Raw genomic sequence first — 17060 nt, 5'->3', positions numbered from 1 at the left:
GGACCTCCAGACCGCTGCGCAGCTTAGCGGGAACGTTGCCCCTCACCTGAGTCACTGTAATGTCCCCGAACAAGCAGTTTGAAACTAGTAGTTGATCATTTTTCAAAGACCAATCAGAAAACGTTGAGATCAGATTTGAAGTCTTAAATGTAATTAGATTCTCCCGGTTTCTTAATATCAATTTATCAGGTTTATTTAGATTTTTACTATGCCCATTAACTCAATGCACTTTGACTTAAGATTTATTTTTCTAAATTTTATGAACTTAACCCAAGAATAGATTTACTCACAGTTGGTTCGATAGACTACCAAGACGTTTAGTTGTTGATTAGCAACCCTTCCTGCATTGACACGACGGCCTATGATCTTCTGCCTTTTAATTGGCTTTTAAAAGATAGAGCTTTTGAGGTCCAATTTTACAATTTTCTTCCAAAATGGACAGTGAGCCAGGCGAAAGTAGGATATGGGTAAGGAAATGGGTTTCAAAGCTAGTTTTCTCAGACGAATAAAAGGGTAATGATGGTTATATTAGGTTAAAGTGGGTAACATTCAAGTTGACAGGGCTCTCCCAGTGGCTCAGTAAGGTTGTCCAGTGGGTAGATGAACAATACAGAACAGGAAGGCCCCAGGTTTGACCCCCCCCCCCCCCCCCCCCCCAAGTTTGCTGACTTACTGGATCTCAGTTGAGGCATCACTTGGGTTCAGTGCTTATGGGTTGGGGGAGAGGAAAATCATCTAGGGTCCCTTTCCTGATCGCTATCCAGAAGGGTCCGTGAACTGCACCAACCACCAATGTGGTGCCAAAGTAATACTTAAGCCTCAGACTTTGACTCCTGAGCAAAATTCCGTCAGCTAAATTAAAGATATTTTCATGAATCTGGACACAGAACTGTGTTTCCTTACTGAGGCACCACCTATGTGAATATGCAGTGTAGCTTCTGGCTGAGTCAAAGGTTCAAATTTAACAAGCTGTGAAGATGGGAATTTTACGGGAATCACACACACATGGGGGAGTGCTCTTCACTGTCCTGGCAGTAGAGAATCTTTTCCACTGCCTGCGATACACAGAGTGGGTAGTAATGGCATTCTGCTTTATTGCACATAAATCATAACTGGAATACAGATTGCACTGTGTTCTCCCTGAACTAAGAGTTTCAGAAATTAATTACAATATTTGTGTTCTGTGAAGGAAAAGCTGGAGTGAACCTGATACAAAACAAATAAAGGAAAATGGCTAGTGGAATGTAGAAGTAACTGCTGCCAGTGGCAATCGTCCACTAACCATTTTTCCATCATTCTCCATGTTTTCCAACTGGGAGGAGGAGCCCGTTGGCAGATTTAAAGACCATTTAACGGGAACTGTAGCCACATTAGTTTGCCAAAGAATGTAAGCATGTTGTCTTGGATAACTGCAAAGCATCCATAAACCGGTGTAGTGAATCCAGTATCAGATATCCTTTCTTTAAGCTGTGCACTGAATCTAATAAAATATTCAAAGAATTACCTGTCCAGCAAATGTTTTAATAAAAATATTTGGTATTTTTTGTCAGCCCAACAATACAAGTCTTAATATGATGAAAACAAAATAATTGTGCACCATTCACATTTCAAAATGACTGCTTTATGCGGTTTGCGTTGTTTCCTCCAGGCGTGACTACCCGCTTCAAATCACACCCAAAATGATATTACTTGAATGGTGTCGAAAACAGAAGCTTCCTCAACCAGTGTATGAAACAGTAAGTTTTAAACTATTAGTTTGTACTGTAATTTACTTTTTCACACAGGCAAAAATGCTTTTAACTGGGCTCCCCATTGGTATGGCAAAAGAATACTGCTTAGTAAGGCTGTATAGGATCCTTGTTCGAGAATTAGAATGTTTAAATCCAGTTGATCAGAACTGGTAAGTAAAGATCATTTTGCAGCAGATAGAAGTTGAACAACTTTCTTAATAAAAATTGAATCCTTAGCATGAGAATTCCTTTAAAAGTTATTGATCACATTTTCTCCAAAGCTGAAAAATGCTACGTACAGATCATGGACTGTTCTGCAATAAGGAACACGAGGAATTGGGGCAACAACACACACAATTTGGGAACATTAAGATTTTTTTAATAAGATACATCAAATAACAAATAAATCACACATTTTGCAGTGGGGCAGCCCTTCGATTGTCGGAACCCACACTGGGGAGTTCCTTTAATTTGCGCCAAGATAACGGGACAGACTTTGTCCTTTAAAAAGAAGAAATTCTGATATAACTGAGGTGATTAACCAAGATGCTTAACTGGATGTTTTGTTCTGTGCTAAGTACAAAGATCTTTAAACAGATTATTTAAGTGGATCAAAAGCAAAATACTGCAGATGCTGGAAATCTGAAATAAAAACAGAAAATGCTGAAAATACTCAGCCGGTCAGGCAGCATCTGTGGAGGGAGAAACAGAGTTAACGTTTCAGGTCGATGACCCTTTGTCATAACTGGAAGAAGTTAGAGTTCTTTCCTCTCCCCTCCCCCACCTCTACACTTGTTTAAAATCTCTAACTTCTTCCAGTTCTGATGAAAGGTTTCTCTGTTTTTCTCTCCACAGATGCTGCCTGAGCTGCTGAGTGTTACCAGCAGTTTCTGTTTTTATTTAACTGGATGTTTTGTTCTGTGCTAGGTACAAAGACCTTCAGACAGGTTATTTAACTGATACAAAAAGAAAATACTGCAGATGCTGGAAATCTGAAATAAAAACAGAAAATGCTGGAGAAACTCAGCAGGTCAGGCAGCATCTGTGAAGAGAGAAACAGAGTTAACATTTCAGGTCGATGACCTTTCGTCAGAACTGGAAAAAAGCAGGAAATGGAACAGATTATTAAGCAAGTGAAGGGGCTGGGAAAGGGGGGAGGGGATGAAAGAACAAAAGGGAAGGTCTGTGATAGGATGGAAGGCGGAAGAGGTTAAGAGACATTAAGAGATATTCAAGGCAAGAGGAGGTGGCACTGGGACAGGTTAAGAAACAAAGGATGGTTCTAGATGAAGTGTAAATTGCGCTGGCAGAATGAAAGACAGCTGCCATGTGGGGAGAAGAAAAAAAGACAGACAAAGAGTGTGGATAAAAAATACAGGTTATTTAACTGGATGTTTTGTTCTGTGCTAGGTACAAAGACCTTCTGACAGGTTATTTAATTCAGTGGTGACAGTAGCAGACAAAAACTACAGCTCGTCCTGTTGGTAAGTGATGTGAAGATTGATTCTCAATCTCTCGCTAAATCCCACACCTGGTTCCAACCAGGCAAAAAAATTAAGTTTGGCTCCAATGTCCACCAGTTGTTTTTGTCCACTCCATGTTAAACTTTTTTTTCCAATTAGTTGGCTAATTATTAACGCAGATCCAGTCTACTTTAAACTCCGCCTGATTTTTTTTGCTGTTTCCCCGTGCACTGAATTTAAACTAAATGTAACCTAGTCTAAACACACCACCTCTGGCGATACAAGTTCTTGTTTAATTCATGACCGACTATATATTAACAAAGGACTTTTACGGAAAACAAACTTTGCAGACACTTGAGCCAGTAAAGAAAACCATGCTAAAGATTAGCTCGGAAAAAGCTACAGATTAAGTGAGAACATTTACATTTGTGCTTTAAAGAGCTTGCATTACACAGTATTATGATCTACTGAGAATGTAGCATGGGAAATAGCAGAAGGTGCAGTTAAAAAAACATTGTAAAACCTACCAGAATTATTAGATGTAGAAAATGGGTCAGATACTTGTTCAATAAGGTAGAATAGCTGGGACATGCTCACTTTTACCCAGATCAATTGGTTCTCTAAGGCCATCTCTCATCTTTCAAAAGTAATCTTTTGATCTTGAAATTTTCCTGGCCAGTTGCTGCAGGTAGTTGGTGAAGTTCCTGCAGCTCACTGGTGTTCCACTAACCTTAGATACTTTGCTTACACCTTTGCAACAATATAGCAACCCCTTTGATGGGTTCCAGTTGTTACTGGACAGAATTTTCTGCCCGGAAGAAATTGTTGGTATTAAGCTATTTGATGGTTATGTTAGATGGGACTTTAGTGTCTGCTTGATATTTGCAATAAATGCAGGTTCTGCTGTTTGTTGTGTTCAGTAGTAAATACAATCTCATTTGATAGAATAAATGGACCACATTTCGCAGTTTAAATTGTTCGGCCCATCTCATTCTGGTAAAAAAAAAAAAATTGTTTTTGTGCTCATCAAAGTCAGCATCAAGTAAACCCAATTCAAATATAGCGCAGCCAGACACAAAGTAAAGCTCCATCTACCTCAGCCCCTACTCTACCAGTGGGACACTCTTTCCATTTCCCACCCTCAGCCAGCCATTCTGTGGCAGCTCTGAATAAGACTGCCAATTAGAGCTGAATTAGGACAATTCTGTGCTGTAGGCCCATGCCTACTAGGAACTGGGTTAAGAATGCCCAAACTCACTTCACGTAGGACCCTTTCAGCCAGCAGACAGAGCCTTTCACTTAATCTGTCTGAGGTGCATTTAAACTGAGGTCCCAGAGATGACGGGCCAATAATGAACCTGCTGCACCACCTAGTTACCCCATGCAGGTGAATTCTGACTGGATGGCTTCTTTTTCTTATGGTGAAACAATGGGGAACTATTACTGCAGGTCTGCTTGGCAGAGAATGGCAGATGAACTTTTATTTTTTTCATCAGTCCACATGGCCTCTCTGCAACTTTGAATACTTGTGGAGGGGGAATCTTCTGAGTGGTCTCTGTACTTGTAACTTGTTCAGATGTCGGCTTTTCTGTGATCTCAAATGATTGGAGTTGTTGAACTCGTGAAGTGTTTGTACAGATTAGAATTGGTTTGAGTGGCATTCTTTGGGTGACGGTTTGGGGCACGTGCACAACACCATGGGGTGGTTGAATGTGGGTTTTTACTGAGTTCCCAGTTTTAGCTGTATCACTGTGGGGGAGAACAAAGCATTCCTCCCTCCTCAATGGTTCAGTTGATTAACATGGTGTAGCCTAATTGTACAGACCAGAGGTTCCCAGGTTGGAGACTTGGCCTGTGCTATGCTTTTAAGTTAGGGATGCTACAATTGGCTTTCTTGCCCTTGGGTTAAAGAGAAAATTGTCCACAGGTTCCATTCTTGGTTAGCCATCCCAGCCTCCCTGCTGGTGTGTTCATCGGGTGAGGACACAATCAGCTCAGAATGAGGCCTCTCCCGCTCCCCCATTCGAGGTCAGATAGCATGCTGACACTCAATATCTAGGCCCACTTGGGTAAGGTACCAACTGGCATCTGGCACCTATGCAACTGTACCCCAACGTCGATGCCTTTGGGAGAGTAAAAACTGGTGGGAAGAGCAGAATGAGCTGACCAGAAGCCAGGTGCTTTCCCACAGAAGGAAAGATTATCGGAGACCGAATCACCTCTGGCCTAGTCTCGCACACGTCCTGCCAATCAGTTCAAAGAAGCACTGACCGAGTCCTTGGAGCAGATTGCTCATTGCCTTGGCGGTGATGATGCATAGTACCAGTGGGGGAAGGGAAGGGAAGAAAATAGCTTTAAAAAGAACGTATTCTCACAGAACCAAAGAAAAAAGTATGAAATAGTCAGTCCACTGGTTATGTCGGTAGTCTGTGTGAAAATTTAAATTATCCACTTAAATTGTTAAATATCCTAAGAAATGTTTAGGCTTCCAAAATCCCTAAATCCATTTTCTTTCAGTTTTTATGTGATTGTGTTGAAGCAATTCTAGAAACTTTTGCTTCACAGTGTATAGATTTAATTCTAGATGCACACTTTGAAAGATTAGAAAATCTTTAGCCTGTTATTTTGAAAAAGCACATCCTGATGTTGAACAGTAGGGGGCTGTCATTCCTTCCATGTTGGATAATAAATCCTGTCTCAAATATCACAGCACAGGGATTTTGACTCTCAAGCTACTGAATCAAATGCTGAGCAGGTTAAAGATGTAACAGCCAGAGAACAGACTGTCCTGATGTGTAGTTAAAGATGTCACTGCTTACTCTCAGGGATATATTTATTAACTGTTTTCACTGAATGATTAAGTGTTGTGAAATAGATATCAACACAAGTGAATAAAAAGTTTATGTTTATATAAGAAAAGCCAACCGCATTTCCAGTTTAATAAATGGGGTCCAAAGTACACAAGTAAAGAAGTAATGATAAATTTATACAAAAACATTGGCTAGACCACCATTAGTGTACTGTTTGCTGATTTGGGAGCCTCGTCATAGAAAGGACAATAACTTGCATTATTATAGAGCCTTTAACACAGAAAAACATCCCAATTTGCTTCACAAGGGGAAAAATGGACATCGAATTGAAACTTATAAAATTCTGACAGGAATGGACAGACTAGATGCAGGAAGGATGTTCCCGATGGTCAGGGAGTCCAGAACCAGGGGTCACAGTCTAAGGATAAGGGGTAAGCCATTTAGGACAGAGATAAGGAGGAATTTCTTCACCCAGAGAGTGGTGAACCTGTGGAATTCTCTACCACAGAAGGCAGTAGAGGCCAATTCATTAAATATATTCAAGAAGGAGTTGGATATATTTCTTAAGGCTAAAGGGATCAAGGGATATGGGGAGAAAGCAGGGACAGGGTACTGAATTTGGATGATCAGCCGTGATCGCATTGAATGGCGGAGCAGGCTCGAGGGCCCGAATGGCCTACTCCTGCTCCTATCTTCTATGTTTCTATGATCCCAAGAAGGAGGAATGATCAAAAGTTTGGATAAACAGGTGGGTTTTAAGGCAAGTCTTAAAGGAGGAGAGGTAAGTGGTGAGATAGTGGGAGCCAATTCCAGAGTGTAAGGCCTAGACAGTTGAGGGCCCGGCCACCAGTGTTTGGGCGAAGGGATGGGGTGAAGCACAAGAGGCTGGCGTTAGAGAAACAAAGGGCAAGGATTGTACTGCTGGAGCAGGTTATGGAGATGTGGGGGGAGGCCATGAAGGGATTTAAACAAGGATGAGAAATTCAAATTTGAGACATTGTTGGACTGGAAGCCAATGTGAGCACAGGGGTGATGGGTGAGTGAGACTTGCTGCATGATGTTATGGAGATGGAAGTAGGTAGTCTTTGAATGGAGAGGGTATGAAGTCGGAAGCTTACCTTGAAGTCAAGTGGGACACCAAGGTTTGGTTCAGCCTGAGACAGTTTCTGGGCAGAAGGATGGAGTCAGTGGCAAGGGTATGGAGTTTGTGGCAGTAGCCAAAGTCAATGGCTTAGGTCTTCCCAAAGTTTAGCTGGAGAAAATTGTGGCTCATCCAAGACTGGATGTTGGACAAGCAGTCTTGCAGCACAGAGGCAGTGGAGGAGTCATGAGTGTGGTGGAGAGATAGAGCTGGGTGTCATCAGTGTCCATGTGGAAGCTGACCCCATGTCTACACATTATGCTCCAAGGGGCAACATGGAAATAAGGAAGAGAAGGAGGCCACGGACAGATCCTTGGGTGACTCCCAAGGTGAGATTGTAAAGGTGGGAAGAGAAGCAATCAGGTAGGTAAGAATGGAACCAGGCAAGGGCAATCCCACCAAGGTGAACCACGGAATAGAGGCGTTGGAGGAGGATAGTGTGGTCAATGTGTCAAAGGCAGAAGCTAGGTCGAGCAGGATAATGCACTATGGCCACAGTCATTGGAGACTGGAGCTCTGGCTCTGCATTCTGGGCTAACATCCATCGAATGTCTTTTGTGACTTTGATTAGGACTATTTCAGTGCTGTAGATGGATACCTGATTGGAGAGATCAAACGGGGAGTTGCTTGAAAGAAGGGCACGGATTTGGGAAGCGATAAAACGTTCAAGGATTTGGGGAGAGGAAAGACTGGTTGGAGATGAGTAGTTTGCCAGGACAGAATGATCGAGAGTGGAGTTTTTTCAGGAGTGGGGTGATGATAGTGGTTTTGAAAGGGGGAGGACAGTGCCCGAGGAGAGGGAAACATTATATTTGAAGCAAAGGAGAGCTTGAGACACTGGGAATAACTTTGGATTGCTCTAGTTGTTGTTTTCATATGATAGCAAAATACTGCAGATGTTGGAAATCCGAAATAACAACAGAAAATGCTGGAAAAACTCAGCAGGTCAGGCAACATCCGTGGAGAGAAATTTGAGTTGACGTTTCGGGTTTGACCCTTCTTCAAAACTGGAGAGAAAGGGAACTAGATCGAAGGCAGGGCTGCGATCGGACAAAAGAATAAAAGAACCAAAAGAAGTAAAAGAGATTAGAAGCTAGACGAGATGGTAATAGGCTGGGATTAGGTGTAAAGTGTACTGGCAGGGCAAAAGATAGCTGCCAGGTGTGAGAGAGAAACAAAAGGAAAGGGGGGGGGGGGGGAGGAAAGGAGTGGAAAAATATAAGTAAAAATGAAATAGGGGCCGAGGTTATGATCTGAAATTGTTGAACTCGATATTGAGACCGGAAGGCTGCAGAGTGCCTAATCGGAAGATGAGGTGCTGTTCCTCGAGTTTACGTTGAGCTTCCGTGGAACAGTACAAGAGGCCAAGGACGGTGAGGTCCGAGTGGGAATGGAGCGGTGAATTGAAATGACAGGCGACCGGAAGCTCGGGGTCACCCTTACGGACTGAACGGAGGTGTTCCGCAAAGCGGTCACCCAATCTGCGTTTGGTCTCCCCAATGTAGAGGAGACCGCATCGTGAGCAGCGAATACAGTATACTAGATTGCGAGAAGTACAAGTAAATCGCTGTTTCACCTGGAAGGGGTGTTTGGGGCCCTGGACAGTGGGGAGGGGGGAGGTATAGGGGCAGGTGTTACACCTCCTCCGCTTGCACGGGAAGGTGCCAGGCGAAGGGGAAGGGCTGTTTGGGGTGATAGAGGAGTGGACTAGGGTGTCTCGGAGAGAGCGGTCCCTGCGGAATGCTGAAAGGGGAGGGGAGGAACTTGAAAATTTCATTCACTTTGCCTCCAATTTCCACCCTTCCCTCACCTTCACATGGTCCATCTCTGACTCTTCCCTTCCCTTCCTCGACTTCTCCGTCTCCATCTCTGGGGATAGGTTATCGACCAATATTTACTACAAGCCCACTGACTCCCACAGCTACCTGGACTACACTTCCTCCCACCCCGCTTCCTGTAAGGACTCTATTCCATTCTCCCAGTTTCTCCGCCTCCGCCGTATCTGCTCCGACGATGCCACCTTCCACACCAGTGCTTCAGACATGTCTTCCTTTTTCCGCAACCGAGGATTCCCCTCTACCGTGGTGGACACTGCCCTCGACCGTGTCAGTTCTATCTCCCGCACCTCTGCCCTCACCCCTGCCCCTCCCTCCCGGAACCACGATAGGGTTCCCCTTGTCCTCACCTTTCACCCCACCAGCCTCCACATTCAACGGATCATCCTCCGGCATTTCCGCTACCTCCAAAGTGATCCCACCACCAAACGTATCTTCCCCTCCCCTCCCCTTTCAGCATTCCGCAGGGACCGCTCTCTCCGAGACACCCTAGTCCACTCCTCTATCACCCCAAACAGCCCTTCCCCTTCGCCTGGCACCTTCCCGTGCAAGCGGAGGAGGTGTAACACCTGCCCCTATACCTCCCCCCTCCCCACTGTCCAGGGCCCCAAACACCCCTTCCAGGTGAAACAGCGATTTACTTGTACTTCTCGCAATCTAGTATACTGTATTCGCTGCTCACGATGCGGTCTCCTCTACATTGGGGAGACCAAACGCAGATTGGGTGACCGCTTTGCGGAACACCTCCGTTCAGTCCGTAAGGGTGACCCCGAGCTTCCGGTCGCCTGTCATTTCAATTCACCGCTCCATTCCCACTCGGACCTCACCGTCCTTGGCCTCTTGTACTGTTCCACGGAAGCTCAACGTAAACTCGAGGAACAGCACCTCATCTTCCGATTAGGCACTCTGCAGCCTTCCGGTCTCAATATCGAGTTCAACAATTTCAGATCATAACCTCGGCCCCTATTTCATTTTTACTTATATTTTTCCACTCCTTTCCTCCACCCCCCCCCTTTCCTTTTGTTTCTCTCTCACACCTGGCAGCTATCTTTTGCCCTGCCAGTACACTTTACACCTAATCCCAGCCTATTACCATCTCGTCTAGCTTCTAATCTCTTTTACTTCTTTTGGTTCTTTTATTCTTTTGTCCGATCGCAGCCCTGCCTTCGATCTAGTTCCTTTTCTCTCCAGTTTTGAAGAAGGGTCAAACCCGAAACGTCAACTCAAATTTCTCTCCACGGATGTTGCCTGACCTGCTGAGTTTTTCCAGCATTTTCTGTTGTTATTTTGTTGTTTTCATATCTTCCCTTGGAGAATAGTGGTAGGATTCTCAAACTGATAATAGCCTGACAGGCTGCAATGTAAGTGCTTCTTCCATAGCTCTAACCATCTTTATACCAGCCAATAGGTTGATTAGTCCTATACGGTGGGAGCGTTTTATACACCTGCCAGGCGCGAATATCTCGCTGGATGTCAACCCCGCATGCAGAGCCAGAGCTCCAGTCTCCAATCGCCGGGACTGTCAGGAGTGGGATTTGAACCCTGCACCTTCTGACTCAGAGGCAGGAATACTAGCACTGAGTCAAAGGCTTACTCCCATCACTCTAAGAGCCAGCCCAGACATGATGGGCCAAATGGCCTCTTCCTGTGCTGTAAGCTCCTGTGATTCTATAGGTACTGGATTTCTTAGCATCACTTGGCTTCCAGAAAAGGACAAACTCTGAAGCCCAGAGTTATAAATATGAAGTAAGTTAAAAATGTATCAGGACGTTTTTTTGGAAAGGGAAGAGAGTTGGTTTTCTTTGACTCTAATTTGCAGATTAATTGCAAATTTAATCATAGTACTTGGGCTCTTGAGGCCCAATCTTATGTATTTTACTGGTATAACAGCTCTGTCTGAAAAATTGCCATTAAGTTTGTCCAGTTGATGTGTCACCATGTGGTGCCATAGTGCAACACAGGTTTACACCACGTTTCCACACAACTGATGCTACCCGGGCTCTTTAAAGAGAGATGAACTCGGGTGTTTCCCCACAGGGCGGAATGGTGCAGTGACACCTCCCGGCAGCCAGGTACAGAACAGCAGCGGGCGAACAATCGAGTTGCTCGCCCACCTCGCCAGCTGAGGAGTACTGCGTAATGCACCAAAGCAGGGGTGGGGTGGGGGGGAAGGAAACCATACAAGTTAACAAGATTCAACTATTTGTTTTCCTGCTGGGCGAACAGGTGAGATTTTATCTGATCCTGACTCTGTCCAGCCAATTAATCCTGGGGTTAACAGAAGTTCACTTTAACAAGTGACTGGACTTTCACTAACATTGGCATGCTTCCTCTGCCTGCCTTGTCTGGTACAATGTACAAGGGTAAAGTGTGACTATTTATAGTCCGGTAGCAGCAAATAACTGAACACCAAGCAAATGATTAACATAAAAAAAGAAATCTAACAACAATCCCATTGTCCTCCCGAGTTCTGTCTTGACGTTCACCTAGTTACTGACCTGGAGTATTCAGAAGTTTACCTAATACAGTAGTTGAAAGTTTAGCAAAATCGCTCTTTATTTGTATGTATTAATTAATTAGTTGCTGAAGGCCTATTGTGCTTTGAGAAAATATGACCTTCTTAATAAATTAATTTGCCCTTCATGGTTTGAATCAGAAAATGCTGTAATTTATTTGAGTGAGGGTTGGTTTTTATTGGGTCCATATGCACAAATGATAACTGGTCATATACAGCAGATCTGTGGAAAGCATTCCTTTCTTGTTTCATTGGTGAGACGCACTTGTACACTGTAGCATTTATGTGACTGGTTCAAAGTAACATTTAAAGAAAGAAAGACTTGCATTTATATAGCGCCTTTCATGACCACCGAACGTCCCAAAGCGCTTTACAGCCAATAAAGTACTTTTTGAAGTGGAGTCACTGTTGTAATGTGGGAAATGCGGCAGTCAATTTGCGCACAGCAAGCTTCCACAAACAGCAATGTGATAATGACCAGATAATCTGTTTTTGTTATGTTGATTGAGGGATAAATATTGGCCAGGACACCAGGGTTAACTCCCCTGCTGTTCTTCAAAATAGTGCCATAGGATCTTTTACGTCCACCTGAGAAAGCAGACGGGGCCTCGGTTTAACGTCTCATCGGAAAGACGGCACCTCCGACAGTGCAGCGCTCCCTCAGCACTGCACTGGAGTGGCAGCCTAGATTTTTGTGCTCAGGTCCCTGCAGTGGGACTGTGAACCCACAACCTACAGACTCAGAGGCGAGGGTGCTACCAGTGAGCCACAGCTTAACATTTAGTTAAGATCACCTTTTCATTTAAATTCAAGTTACTTATTGGAGATATTGCATTATAAACTAGATATCCAAATCAAAATTTCTTTGTATAAATGTTGGCTTTGGCAGGTAGTAAGAATGTTTATACGGTAAAACGGTCCAATATTCTCAAATCAACGGCTCATAGAATTAATTTCAGACAAATTATATAATTTTTGTTTATCTTTCCCCAATTTTCATCCCTTTTCACCTGTGACTTGTGCTGGTTTGTACTTTCTGCACCTCAACCAAGTGATCCTTCTTTGTGTGTGAGTTTAGACTAAACATCAGCAGGCTATTCCACTATATAGGTCATCTCAATCAGGCTCGACTTTGACCTTGCCTGATTTCCACACACGTGCACCTCTAGTGAGCGTGGACCACTGGATAGATTAGGGCTAATAACCAGGCTGATTTTCCCATTTTCGATTGTGTTTGTCAAACCAATGGTGTGGCTCCTGTCAAAATGTAACAGTATGTGGGGTAAAAATATCACAATGTCGCTTGCGTGCATTAAGTAAATGAACGTCCCAGACAGCTGTTCCAACTATTCTCCCTCCCCAGTGTACAGTGATGCCTGTTTAAACGGACTCCTTTTTCATTATAACCTTAAAATTAGCCTAATTATTTCTCTTTTCCCTTCTCAGGGATAAAACAAAGAAAGTAGTGGAACAATCCACAGCTATTGTGTGCCTGCGATCTCTCGGAATCCCCGAGGGAAAATTGTGTGAGGGAGAAAACCCACTGAAGCACAAGCGAAAAAGGGATGAGGAGGAGGTCTCCAACGGCACAGGAACTACCGACACCACCTCTCTGGACACTAATAAAAAAAACAGTCCCTCGCTGATGAAAATATAACAACTGACGTCCCCGCTGCAATGCAGAAAGTTGGAATTTAGTATATTGCGCAACTCAAAAGTCATTTTATATATACGTTTATTCAGCCAGTACTCCCTCCTTGTTCTTTCTGTGGCCAGTCTCTGTGAACTCTGTAGATTTTGCTGAAATGTTGTTTTAATATGGTGGCCACATGCCTCCGGAGCAAGGGAGACCCCTGGTCTGCCAGAGAAACTGCAGCGAGAGCCAATGTGTTTGTTTTCTTTCCTTATTGGTTTATACCTTCCACAAATACCTGCATAGTGTTCTCAACCCATTAACCATGCCAAGGTATACGATTCAATACCTTTTAGATGTGGCATCATTTCTGCACAGACCATTCAATGGCTTCACTTACCACCTGGAAATATTTGTTTAACATATAATCTTACTCTTCGCCGGCATATCAATGACAGACTTTTTCTGTATGTCATACCTTTCCACCCCACCCCTCCCAGTGTATTTTTTTTATAGGTTTGGGTTAACTGTCTTCTATATCTTCCTGTATAAAAAATGTGTGAACATACCAAAAAAGTATCGAAACAAACACTCTCCTTGGTGTGTTTTTATGCATATTTATACTGACAAAATGCTGGTTCAAGGTGACGAAAGTGTATTATTTATATTTATGTTCATTTTGTTTCATTTGTCCTCTCCATCTCTTTGCTTCTCTTCTATTTCTGATTCTACCTTTTCTTCACTTCCCTTCTGTCTCCTTTCTCTCCTGAGTTTCCACTTGGTCGCTCTCTCTCTCTCTGCCTCTGTGCAGTGTGAGTGAGCTGTCCCCTCGCTCCTAAGGCATGGGTTTGCCAGTCTCCCATCTGCATCGAGAGTCCCCTTATGCCAGTTTGTGTCTATTATTTGAGTACTTGCTACAGCTAGAACAAAGCATACCTTTCTACAAATGCAATGCCATGTTGAAATTTCAGCAGTTGCCACCATTTTGTAGGTGAGCAAGTCTGGGAATTCTTTCCCCATAGCTACTTTTTTAGTGGGAATCCAATGCTGCCTAGGAATCAGTGTACAGATTAGAGCTCTGCAGTGTTGCACATTGACATCTGTGCCCTAAGCTTATACTCTAACATGGCATTGGGCATAAAATGACAGCAAAGCTGCTGCGTTCTGTTCTACACTGTGGGAGAATGCTCAGCGTAACGCTGGTAAATTGAAGAACTTTCTTACTTTAACATGCTGCGCTCCAGATCTCATAATTGATCTTTTCATCAATATTTCTTTTTCAGACACAATAGGGTTAATTCTGCAATCCTGCTCTCCTGGTGGGAAACTACTCGAAGGGAGTGCGGCTCAGAGATGTAACTAAAACACCGGATCCCTGATTCAATAGCCCATGATCTTGAGGTCCCCACTGTGATCGTGGGAGCATGGAATTTGCTTTTCATCTATGGACCTTCTGTAACTGAAAAACTGGAGAGCTTTGAATAGATTGATGGCTCTTTTAGTGTTGAAAATATGCTGAGAGCTTCTTGTTCCTAATCTGGTTGGTTAATGAATGATCTGACTTTATGCTAATATTGAAGATATTGATGGGTCAATTCTAACCTGCTGAAATCGGCGGTAATGGGACGATAGAGGCCTCAAAATGGGCTAATTAAACTTAGACCCCCCATTAACATTGACAATCTGCCTGCTGCCGCTTTCACAGGGGCCTACCGCTGGGTGACTGAAGGAGCCTGCCTATTTCTGTCGGTACGCTCCTTTTAAGATGCAAATCAGGGTCCTAGGATATACATAGGACCCCGATTGCAAATTTAGCAGTGCTCCACCAGACCCCACAAAAATACTGCGGGCCGCTGCCAGCCCGGGTTCTTCTCCCTCCCCCCAACTCAACTTCACCTCCCCACAACCCTCCCAGGGCTGACCTGCAGCTGCCACCGACATCCCCGTGGCCCACAAACGGCGAGCTGCCTCAGGATGGCCCTCAGGATGGCTCATATAGTACGCCTCCGACCCCCCAAAAAAATCCAAACCTACCTGCTGGTTCCCCGGCTTCGGAGACGTCAGGTCCTGGGCCTGCGGACATACGCCTGTGTAAAGGCCCACGGATCCCAGGGCCGCAGGCGGTTCGGAAGCGTCCCTGGGATCATGTGGGCCAGGACTTCCTACCAGAAAGGAGGATTCCTTATCATGTTTATGGGGATTCCATTTATGAACAGAATCCCCATTAGCATATGAGGAATCCCCAAATAATTAAATAATTTACACAGCTGGAATAAAAATAAATGTTCCCATTTTCACATTGAATTAAAAGTCCCTTTAATGAAGCATTTACGGTAAAAAATATAATTTTTAGAAATTTTTTAATCGGGGCCAAAATTTACATAAACTAATTTTAAATGTGGATGATTTTTTAACATTTATATTAACCCTTATGCTGGTGAAAGCATGCCCTATGCCTGCTTTTACCAGGCGTAAGGGTTTCGTGGGCATTTGCTGGGCAGTCGTTGGGCAAATAGCCCAACTCTGCGCCAGCGAAAGTGATTTTTGGGTCGGTTCGTATGAGCTGCCAAGGCGAACCTTGACAGATCGCAAGTTCCGAGTTTTCGCGCATGCGCAGTGCATGTGGAAACCCGGAACTTGCGTGGCCTTTTACAGCGTACGCCATCATTAGCCCCACAAAATCTGGGTCATAGTATTGATTTTTAACACCAGCACGGTGGCATAGTGGCTAGCACTGTTGCCTCACAGCGCCAGGGACCCGGGTTCGAATCTGGCCTCGGGTGACTGTCTGTGTGGAGTTTGCACATTCTCCCCGTGTTTGCGTGGGTTTCCTCCGGGTGCTCCAGTTTCCTCCCACAGTCGAAAGATGTGCGGGTTAGGTTGATTGGCTATGATAAATTGACCCTTAGTGTTAGGGGGATTAAATACGTGGGGTTACGGGGATAGGGTGGGATATGTGTTGGTGTAGGGGTTACGGGGATCGGGTGGGATATGTGTCGGTGCAGGCTCGATGGGCCGAAATGGCCTCTATCTGCACTGAGGGGTTTCTGTGATTCTGTGATAATGCTCTCTAACGTTTTTGCTTTCACTTTTTTCATCCAAATAACTATTGAAACATTTTGATGAGAGCAGAATCTAATCTAATATCAGCAATGGTTACTACTAATAAGCTGTAGTAATGGCACTGGCTTGTTGAAGAGTTTACTGGTATGGGTTCAATATTATTAGTTATTTTGATGCATTCTTAATTGAAATATCTCATCTAAAATGCATGTTGAAAGAGCATAATACATTTTATTTTGCAAATCATTAGCATCCAGGTAAACTATTAAATAGAAAACAATTGCTAATTCTATATTGGTTCATTGAAAGAAAAATATTAATTACTGTAGATATGGTCATCATTATTCTTTGAAGGGAATTCAACCTCCATGTCAAGTGGGATGTTGGCATTGTCCCATGAAGGGACACAGTGGAGAGCCCTTGAGAACATGCCCCTTTAACCAACTTGTCCCCTGTACAATCAGGATTGCACTCTTTAGCTCTTTGACCAAGAGATTCACCTTCGAGACCCCAAGCAACAACCAAGAGGACTGAAATGTAGCAGAGTAACTCCCAAGCTAGACCACGTCAGAAAGAGAAATATTAAAAATAACAAGTTATCTTCGGCAACATTCCACCAAACACTAACTACCCCAGTAAACTGTGGGTGGAGCTGCAAGGATCTGCACAGGCTCTGTCTCTGAGAAAAATGACAAATTAATCACAGTGTAAATTGAGGCCGCCCCAACCATATGACCAGTAATGGCCATCATAAAACTCAGTGGAGCTTGATCGGGCAATTTCTTCAGCTGCAACGGTGACATTGGATTGACAGAAGAAACTGCTGTGCCCGTATAGTTGCAGTAATGATACATAGGCACAATGTCCCTC

The 17060-nt window shown here is 43.9% G+C and overlaps 1 protein-coding gene across 1 annotated transcript in view; it reads left to right on the top strand.

The window, feature by feature from the left end:
- The window catches only part of dus2 (dihydrouridine synthase 2), a 203761-nt gene extending 187689 nt beyond the window's left edge, over window positions 1-16072 (top strand). Inside the window, exons 13-15 of the mRNA XM_085991372.1 lie at window positions 1649-1736; window positions 3141-3214; window positions 12941-16072. Coding sequence (XP_085847498.1) covers window positions 1649-1736; window positions 3141-3214; window positions 12941-13151 — 373 coding nt within the window. The 3' untranslated portion in view covers window positions 13152-16072. The remainder of the gene's footprint in view (window positions 1-1648; window positions 1737-3140; window positions 3215-12940) is intronic.
- The last annotated feature ends 988 nt before the right edge of the window (window positions 16073-17060 follow it).

The sequence above is a fragment of the Somniosus microcephalus genome, chromosome 6 (genome assembly GCF_052327205.1).
Source record: "Somniosus microcephalus isolate GS21.2 chromosome 6, FLI_Smic_1.0, whole genome shotgun sequence".
NCBI classification, from domain to species: Eukaryota; Metazoa; Chordata; class Chondrichthyes; order Squaliformes; family Somniosidae; genus Somniosus; species Somniosus microcephalus.
This window is presented reverse-complemented; position numbering and strand designations above follow the sequence as displayed.